At 33.0% G+C, this 10,586-nt stretch overlaps 2 protein-coding genes across 2 annotated transcripts; both read right to left on the bottom strand.

The window, feature by feature from the left end:
• Positions 1–3,505: 3,505 nt before the first annotated feature.
• Positions 3,506–4,783, bottom strand: LOC144433619 (uncharacterized). Its single transcript, XM_078121955.1, has one exon. The coding sequence runs from the start codon at positions 4,781–4,783 to the stop codon at positions 3,506–3,508; it is 1,278 nt and encodes a 425-aa protein (XP_077978081.1).
• A 3,468-nt stretch (positions 4,784–8,251) lies between these two features.
• LOC144434686 (uncharacterized) lies at positions 8,252–9,371 on the bottom strand. The gene is made up of 2 exons (XM_078123203.1): positions 9,200–9,371; positions 8,252–8,705 (listed from the first exon to the last, which is right to left on the bottom strand). The coding sequence occupies exons 1-2, from the start codon at positions 9,306–9,308 to the stop codon at positions 8,329–8,331; spliced, it is 486 nt and encodes a 161-aa protein (XP_077979329.1). The 5' UTR covers positions 9,309–9,371; the 3' UTR covers positions 8,252–8,328.
• Positions 9,372–10,586: the final 1,215 nt, after the last annotated feature.

Below are 10,586 nucleotides of genomic sequence, written 5' to 3' on the forward strand. Positions count from 1 at the left end.
CTAGTACGTCGATCCAATTTTTAGTTTGTTTATCGGTAAAATATTTATACATACGTGATTTAAGTGTCCTGTTAAAACGCTCGACAACCGATGCCTTTTTATCTGATCGTGTACTAAACCACTCAATTTTACGATTTTCGAAGATATCTTTAACATATTTATTATAAAATTCTCGTCCTTCATCAAACTGTATTTTATTCGGTTCACGGTCTTTAAAAATTAATTCAAAGGAGTCAGCCATTTCAATACCACGTTTTGACTTGAGTGGTATCGCCCAGGCATACTTAGATAACACATCGATAACAGTCAGGATGTAACGATACCCCCGATTTTTACTCTGGTCATTAGGCATATCTACAATGTCGGCTTGCCACTGATCATCGATTCCAGAAACATATACTTTGCGGTAAGGGAACTTTTTAATCGCTGGTTTGTGCATAGTGTAAACTTCTTGTTGTTCCAACCATTGTTTCAATTCCTTATACTTAATTTTTTTAATTTTTTTTTGTTTCACGTCGTCTTTGATTTTACGCCACAATTTTGCGATGCCGCTGTATGCTAAATCAGAATTATAATACAAGTCTCGCAAATACTGATCCATAGTGTATTATATTAGTAAACATTATTTTTTCACTATTTGTGATTTCGTTAATTTCGTACCACCCCGTGGTCCGGGGTCTGAATAACCATTCAGTTTATAATACTTTAAATAACGTTCTAAAGGTGGAGTATAATTAGCTGATTTTTGCATTTCGAGAGACTTCATAAATACTTCTTGAATAAGTTCTTGAGGTGTTTCGGAGTAAATATTTGCTTGCGTATATGTTTGTAATTCTTTGAAATTCTTATATTGTACTTTTAATCGCGATACTTTATCCGATAATTTTAAGTTTTGGTTTACAACTGTAACGACTATAGGAACAGCCGCTAATAAACTAACAAATACCGGAATCACTGGAACGGCAGCTAATGCACCAACTCCCGAAATAATTCCACTAGTAATAAGTATACCTTTATTAATACGACTTAATAATTTATAAGAACGTCTATACGCACTACATACTCGTGTAAGATAATCGACTAAAGCTTGCAGGTCTTGTATCGTTCTAAAATTTTGATCAATCATTTGTGTACGGTATCACTACAATTATGTTATATAATTAAAAATATTATTTTTTAAAGGTTTGATAATCAAAGTGGAACGATAAGTTATTTTTCTATAACCACGATCGAAGACCGTAAAACTACGAGTGACTTTAACCCTTTTTTAGTATGAATTAATCGAGATACAGATGCCGGTATAATTTGTTTGTTTATAACGAATGTTGAATGAGATATTTTAATTTTATCATCAAATTTTATATTAAAATTAATTATTGAGCTCTCTTCAATATCCTTAGAAATACTAGCGGAGTCTATAAAATGTTTAATGTGATAAGCTCCTGGTTGAATAAAGTAATCATTTGTATCACTATCAAATATTACCTTATCCGTGTTTATCATATGAGAAAATTCATTTACGAATAATCTAGCAACTTTTTTATAATCTAATTCAATTATCGCAACCCCTGTGTCTGACTCCGTAGGCTTTGGAGGTGGAATCGGTTTTAATTTAAACGTATTATTTTCATATTCTAAGTGATATTTAACACCCGTGATTGGTTTCTTAATTTTAATATCCCTAAGATCATTGAGAGATAAGCTGCGAGAGTTAATTATTGCGGTCATTATTACAGTATGTGTATATATAATTAATCTTTTTAATTTTTTTTATATTTAAAATACTTTAAAATCTATAAGAAACAAACGTTTCAAAATTATTGTTTTAATATTTAGAAACTTTAACCCTTGTGTTATTGCGTATGACACTTCATTTTCCAGTAATCCTTCCGCTAGTTCGAACGACGCTATATTTTCTGTAAAAGTAACGTCAAAACCACCGTTTTTAATCTGAATTTTAATCGTTAATAATATACGTCGTTTGCATTTTATTGAAAATCCATCTAATAAAGTATCGTATTCATCCTCCGTGTTTAATTTAATACATTCGATAATAATGGTACCGCCGGTTACTTTCTTCATATCATCCACTGCCACATCATTAGCACTAGACAATTCTAGTTTAGCCACATCAACAGGTTTCAAAGCGTATGTTTTAAACTGCGTATCATAAAATAACATAACATTTCCTTCATCAGTGACATAATCACAAAACCATTTCCCTGAATTCATATTTCTAATAAAAATATTGCCATTATCTACTAATGTTGTTGTTTCATCCAATTTTAAATGCAGCTTTAAGTTCAATAGGTATAGTCTAGGATCTGGTTCCGGTAAATAAAGTCTGATATCAGCTAAACGAAATGTTTTATCATTGTTATTATAAACTGACACATAAGGAACTCGATCAGTTAAACCATGATCAATAGTTAATGGCTTTTCAAGCATTTCAACATAATCTCGTGGTAAATCAAAAGTATAGAACGTAGCAGCTCTGTTGCTATACGCAAAACCAAATGGTATATGATATTTTGATACTTTATATTCTTCGATCGTATCATCCACGTCATTTAAACCCGCTAAATTATTAGTATGTTGGTGGTTTAATTGAACCGCCGATGGTTCTATACTATATATTTTCCTTTCATTTTTCCATCTTAAAATAAAATCTTTATTATTATCTCGTCCGGATAAATTTTTTGCGTTAACATCTCTGAGATCACTAAGTGCGTATCCTCGAGGTGTTATCATATCTAGTCCAAAATCTGATGGTGATGGCATATTGTAATATAGTATATAATATATATATACTATACATGAAATGATATATTAAAACAATGAAGTTATATATATATAAAAAATCTAGTGATATTACTATCAATTTTACAGAAACGCTGATTGGTTATAAACAGATACGATTATTAGAGTGTAAACTATATAATTCCTGGCATAATATTACGAAAGAAAACAATGAAATTGCTTTTACCGTTAACCTTAAACGATCAGTTAAAAAAGTAGAACCGGGTAATTACAATGTAGAAACATTATCGCAAGCGATTGGTAGATCGCAATTAATTAATTTTAAGAGAATTGTAGCAACGGGAAAAACACAGATGGTACTCGGTGATAATGTTAAAGTAAACTTTTCAAAGCCTAAGAATTTTGCGAGATTACTTGGTTTTGAAGAAAAAGAATATATTTCATCGGGTATTAGTCCAAATAAAGCAGATTTTCTTACTGTGACTGAATACGTAGTCCATTGCGATATTATAGATACACCTACTAATTACATCAATGGGAAAAGGTCTAATTATTTACAAATTTTAATGTTAGAGGACCAGGATGATATAGGAAAAGCTACCACTTATTCATTTCCCGATAATATTCCAGTACCCATCAATCAAATGTATATAACTAATCTTCGAATTTGGATAACTGATCAAAATAATGAGCCAATAGATTTTAATGGTCAGCCAATTTCATTTCTACTCGAGCTAACTTAAATTCATCTGGAAGATGAATCTGAAGATAAGGTAACGTGACCATACGCTAACGTGTTACGACGATCGAGAACATAGCGTTTATCATTGAAGCAACTCAAAGAAGTCTTATTGATTGTATAACTACCGACCCGGTGATTTATCGATCGAATGGTGTTCATGGAATGTCTCTTTTGTAAATTTTCGAGAAGGACAGTCTTATATTCTTCGTGAGTAATATTCTTTTTAATAACTATCTTTTTAATACCTTTTGCTTTTCGGGTCGAGGAAGTTCCAACTGAAGTTTCCGTGAGATAAGAGTACATTTTACTTCGAAGTCCGATAAATTCGGTGATCGGTAAACCGGCGCATTCATGTTTCATTTTACCGATTACTTTTTTATTAAAACCAAAATAGTACGGACTCTCGGTCGAGTAATCGCTATTATCGAACAGGTCTTTATCTTCGTAGAAATCTTTATAGGGATCGACAGCGGTAATTTCATACATTAACGAGTCGGTATCCGTGAATAACAACTTCGCCGACGAACCATATTTTTCTTTGATATAATTGTAATGAAAGTCGTACATCAAAGTTTTGGATAAATCGAGAATACTCATACCGACGTATAAAGGTTGATTCAGGGTTAATCTTTCCTTTTTATTTTCAACGGCTATCAATCCTTTAGTTATAATTTTTTGAGTAACGAACGTCGGTTTAGATACTAATTTTTTTATTTGTTTTTCCGTCGTACATAATTTTATATTACGATGCTTACGTACATTCATCATTGTTCGTCCAAATACGGAGTTATTCATTAGTTTGAAGAAATCTTTTTCGAAGGCATTTCTCGCCTCCTTTCTTTTTTCCGTGTTAAATAAAATGTATCGCGACATCCACTTCGATTGATTAAACTCGATAGCTCTATGGATTTTAACGAGTTTTAAACCCAACGATAAATATTGTCTCAAGTTTTGTGAGTGAAGTACGTAATTCCTTTTCGGTTTCAGAGTCGGAGTTAATTTCTCTATATCTCCGCTTTTTATATCGAATAAGTCGCGTATCTTTTTATTATGCGGAGATAACATATCTTCGGTAATACGTAGTCTCTCGGGAGCTAAAGGATAATCGTTGTGGAGATCATGCAACTCGTTAGGATATTCTAAATCAACTTCGAGAATTAATCCACGATCGCTTTCATCGGTATACTTATCTAAGTACTCGATTAAGCCTTCATAGTCGAGCGAGGATATATCATCGCGATCGACCCATTTAAATCCATCCGTCGGTAAAGATCGCGTCATCGCCCAACCGTATAAATTATTCGCGTCTAAATACATGATGTACTTTGATTCTTTAGTAGAATCGTATTCTTTCATATATGGATTGTTCGCTTTCGCGTGACCGGCCGATATATACGAAATACCACCGCGAAGACCTTTTTCTATAAAAAGATGCATATCTATATCCGTTAATAGTTCGAGATTAATTTTAGTCATTTTTAAGCAGGCGTCCCAAGATAATCCCGGAGCGCTGAAGTAATGACAAGGGTCGAGGTTATAGTATAGATTGCACGTCTTTCGGAAATTTTCAAATACGTCGGTTAATAAAAGTACATCGGTTTTAAGATACAGATCATGATAATCACCCATGGTTCGCATATTAAAATGCTTCCATATATATCGCGCGTGTTCGTAATCTTCATCGGTAATACCGGTCTCATTCAAAATAGAATAAAACGTTTCCTTCGAGGGGAGACTAACGTCGTTAAATTTCTCGACGGAATCCATATAATCGTAAGGATATACGCCTTTTCTCGTTAATAATTTTAAACTCTTATTAGATGGGAATTCTTGTTCCGTGTATTTAAAATCGCTCGTGTTATTAACGAGTTTTTCTAACGAAGCATTCAAGAAATTTAAACTATCTATAAAAACTAAATTATCACCGACCATTATAGCCATAAACTTTTCCATAGAATTTGGTATAATATCGATCTTTTCATTAAAATTTTCGAGGGTTTGTACGATGAAATGACTGTCATATCCTTTTAAATTATGGAATATAACCGGTATTTTATCGGATACTCGGAATTTGAGATTACAAGATTGATGCGCCGAACCACGATATTTACCGGTAATATGACAATGGTCGCGGACTCGTACATCGGTTTCATTATATGGCGTTTCGCAAATATGACATCTAGTAGCTTCTCGGAAATAATTTTCATCGATCGTACTCATACGCAGGGGTTTGGTAAAATGTCGTTGTTTAATAACCTGACAATAATCAACTTCGGATAACATCATTTCCATGAATTTCTTGGTAGCATCCGGCCCTCTGTAAATAACGATATTTTTACTAAATCTATCATCGTAACAACAGACTAGTTTATAACCGAAACTACATACTACGTGCTTTTGATAATGTTGCGTAAATACCGTATTATTATTAATATTATTCACTTTTTCGGTTATAGATTCAAAATCCGCGTAAATAACGAATGGTGTATTTAATTGTTTATAGTAATTTCTAAATGATAACCATTTATATTCTTCGGTCGGTAACCGTATAGCCTGCGTCTTGTTTATTTCGAAACAAACGGGACTATGTTTATTTAAAATCTCTACGGTCGAAAAATGCTGTAAACAATATCTACAAAAGTGTTTTATTCCATCATGATTCGTTATACCGTGCATGAATCGATTAAAGTCTTTGATCCAAACGTAATGTTTATTTTCATCGTGGGTTTCCGTCAGTCCCTTCTGTATTAATAATAAATCTAAATGATCTTCGCAAATTCGTTTACTAACGTAAATTGGATACGCTTCTTTATCTTTGTTATTATAACCAAATACCGAAAACGATATATTATTTTGTTTTTCGATTTTAGGTATTTGTTTTATAGTTACTGGAAATGTAATTCCGTTATAATCTAAATAGTCGATATATCGTTTGTATTTAGATGATCTATGTTTATCCTTTTCAACCGGGAATTTATACGCTAAATGACACCATCTAAAACACTCATTATCTCTATTTTTTATATTAATTAAACCCTTCATTGAGTTTTGTAGTTCTTTCGGCAATTTCATATATGAGTTACCTCGTAAAGGCTCGTATCTTACGATATTTATATAAAAATTAAGTATTTTTTTTATTCGCCAACCGGAACCTTCGCGTAACCATTTAGCGATGCTTTCAATAATTTTTTCGAAATTTACGCTCATTTGTTCGTCTATTTGATCGGGGTTTATAATCGCTAATGGAATACTATTAAAATAACCATTATTAGTTATTTCTTTCATATTATTATCATTTTTAACGAATTTTATTTTCAAGGTTAATATCGCTTTTAATCCACCTTGATCTTTTAAATTTTGTTCTAATATTTGTTTTATTAAATATTTATTTTCAATTAATTGAGTATGAGGTTCTTTCGAAGTAATATCAATTTCGTACGACTTAACGTATCCTTTAAAAGCTCTATCGAGTTCACGGTATTTACTCGCGATTGGTGGTATTAAAACGCCACCGACGTGACGATAACCTTTATTAATTAAAGTTTTATACGTATCATTTCCCGGTCCGTGTATTTTAATCATGCGTTTAGTAATAGGATTAATAATATATTGTTCAGTTAATGGTTGTTGAAGACCGTTAGGTATAGACCAATCTAAGATATTCTCAGGCACCGACTGGAATGGTTGTAGATTACCATTCAGTATAAGTTGATTATATACGCGTCCACCAACCGTTATCATTCGATTAGTTAGAGGGTTCATAATCTTCGTCATATTATCTATCTATCTATCTATCTATCTATCTAATAAATTTATATAGCGCCAAATATCCAAAGAAAACAATGTTCAGTGGCGCTTAGAGTTAGAAAGGAGATGAAAAAGCTCTCTGAAATATGTGGGTTTTCAAGCGTCTTTTGAAAATGTTAACATTGGGAGAGGTTTTAATGTCCAGGGGTAGAGAGTTCCAAAGTTCAGGAGCTGCTGAAGAGAAGGAGCGGCGACCATAGGAAACCAGATTCCATTTGGGTGTATGCAGAAGGCATTTATCCGATGAACGAAGAGTGCGTAATGAAGAACGAGGTGTAATTAAGTTCTTGAGATATTGTGGAGATATTCCATTTAGGGCTTTATAAGTGAAGAGCAGAAGTTTGAAAACAATACGATGAGATACTGGAAGCCAATGAAGTTGTTTTAGAATAGGGGTTATGTGTTCGAATTTCCTGGTGCGCGTAATAATCCTAGCTGCCGTATTTTGGGCACGTTGTTAACCTCAGTAACATCAGTAACATCGGGTGAATTTTGTAAATCACCATTTTGTAAAAGCTTATTGTATGCACGTCCACCAACTGTTATCATTCGCTTAGTGCGTGGGTTCAAAATCTTCGTCATATTGTTCATATAATCAAAAGATTTTATAATATTCATATATAAATTTATTAGTTTAATTAATATTTTTAAAACTCGAGAAAACTCGCAGTTAGAAATACATTTAGAAAGACAAAAAAAATGAGCCAAAAAAATATGACTAAAGATTTTGAACTCACTAACTAAGCGAATGATATACGTATATAATATTATCTGTTTAATTGAACATTTCTGCGAGCTAATAAGCTTTTAATTTACTTAAAACGACTACGAGAAGTTAAGTCACCTTTTACCCAACTTTTGCGGGGAAGATTTATTTTAGTTCGTCGTATAAATTTTATTAAAATTTGTATATCTATAGATAGAGACTTTATTTTGGTTATATAATAGTTTGTGGTAAAAGTGCGCCGGCTTTCCAAAAAAATATTTGGTTGTAAAAATAGTGCGCTCGCTTTGTCCTTTTACATACTACTGACAGAGGAATCTGATTCAACTACCTTTTCAATAAAAAGGTCACGGAGTAATTTACTTTTATTAGAAAGTGTACTGGTCATAGACTCATTTTCCTTAATATATTTATCTATCTCAGCACATGTGATATCAGTTTGAGTTCCTGTACTTGTAACTGTACTGTTCCTGTTGTTATTATTGTTATTATTGTCACTTGGTCCACATTTTCCAGCATTCCTATCATCATTACCACTTATTGATATAATTCTCACTTTGGCAGGTCTGTTATCCAATTCATCATTTTTACAGAGAGTACTAGTATGTGTACAAATATAATCATGATGGTTGACAGGCTCTGTAACCTGGTGTTCAGCTACACATTCCAATCCTGTAAGGGGAAAATAAGGAAAGCAATGAGTTTGGAAATAATACTTTTCTCTACTTTTTAATATCTTGTACACCTTATGATTTATTCATGATCAGTTTACCAATTCATACCTTGGGGTCCTTGTCATTATTTATGTTTTGTTTTGACCGTTTTTTTTTCGGGAGGAGGGGGATGAAAGCATCATAATATAACATTAAATTTCATATTGAAATCCTTGACAATTTCTGAATTCACATTGCTAGGGAAATGTCTGGTGCAGTAATCATTATCAATATCAGAGTAAAATATGATAACAACAAGACTGTTTTATCAAAAATGTTCAGCCACAGAATAGTATGACCTGGATACAATGCATGTCTGGCTATATTGTTACAAAGTACGTAATCAAGTTTAAAAACAGGTCACAATTTCATATAAATGTAGGATAGAAATACCACCACGAGAACTTTAGATTATTTAGCATATCATTCTCCTCATAAAATGGTGTTATTTACCTAGGTTTGTCTGTCGATGTTGACCCCTTGTCACTCGTGGCTGGACTGTGTGGAGAGTTTCTACTTCAACTTCTACTCCAACATCAATATCATGATCAGCTGGGATCATGACTGGATGTTGATAATCGACTCAGCTGAACGTAGCAGCCACCTCGCCATCAGCCACCGATGGGGGCGCTGTTCACAGTAGCCTGAATAGCTCAAACCACAGACACTCGTGACCGTGCTCAAACTATACATAGCTTGTCCGTCAGCAAGGAAACAACGCATTTTAATTGCTGTAAGTAGTAGTGATACTAGATTACTACCTATGAATACTAAAATTTGACCCTATAAGAATAATTATTGTCTTTATTGAAATTATTAAACTTTTCATGTTCCACCATGTAACCTATAGGCATGTATAGAGATGGGGAGTCAGTGGATATTTCAATAAATATTTCTCAAAAAATATTGAGTGTGCACTCTAACCAACTAGTACACATTATTAGTATGCATCTCAGCTATAGCCCTGTATAGATGGTTTGAAATAATTATTGTTATTGATACCCAGCAGACACAACTCTTTGTACTCAATATGGCCTTCTGGGTAATTTCTCAAAAAATATTGAGTGTGCACTCTAACCAACTAGTACACACTATCAGTATGCATCTCAGCTATAGCCCTGTATAGGTGGTTTGAAATAATTATTGTCATTGATACCCAGCAGACACGACTTTGTATACTCATATGGCACTTCTGGGTAATTTCCAACCTAATACGAGGAGCTGTAATTGACAAACAATAGAGTGTGCACACATTTTAATTGCTGTAAGCAGTAGTCATACTAACTATGAATACTTAAATTTATCTCTGGAAGAATAAATTTTGTCTTTATTGAAATTATTAAACTTTTCAAGTCTACCATTTAATGTATAAGCATATATAGGAATGGGGAATCAATGGATATTTGAATAATTATTACTCCAAAAATATTGAGTGTGCACTCTAACCAAGTAGTACACAATATTAGTATGCATCTCAGCTATAGCCCTGTATAGGTGGTTTGAAATAATTATTGTCATTGATACCCAGCAGACACGATTCTTTGTACTCAATATGGCCTTCTGGGTAATTTCCAACCTAATACGAGGAGCTGTAATTGACAAACAATAGAGTGTGCACACATTTTAATAGCTGTAAGTAGTAGTGATACTACCTATGAATACTTAAATTTATCCCTGGAAGAATAATTATTGCCTTTATTGAAATTATCAAACTGTTCATGTTCCACCATGTTACGTATAAGCATACAGAGGAATGGGGAATCAGTGTATATTTGAATAATTATTTCTCCAAAAATATTGAGTGTGCACACTAACCAACTAGTACACACTATCAGTATGC

This window comes from Glandiceps talaboti, chromosome 4, assembly GCF_964340395.1.
Source record: "Glandiceps talaboti chromosome 4, keGlaTala1.1, whole genome shotgun sequence".
NCBI classification, from domain to species: Eukaryota; Metazoa; Hemichordata; class Enteropneusta; family Spengelidae; genus Glandiceps; species Glandiceps talaboti.

Coding starts and splice junctions, on each gene's coding strand:
- LOC144434686 (XM_078123203.1), bottom strand. CDS start 9,308: ATGATCCCAGCTGATCATGATATTGATGTTGGAGTAGAAGTTGAAGTA. Junction 8,706..9,199: donor ACATCGACAGACAAACCTAG/GTAAATAACACC, acceptor TTCCCCTTACAG/GATTGGAATGTGTAGCTGAA.
- LOC144433619 (XM_078121955.1), bottom strand. CDS start 4,783: ATGACGCGATCTTTACCGACGGATGGATTTAAATGGGTCGATCGCGAT.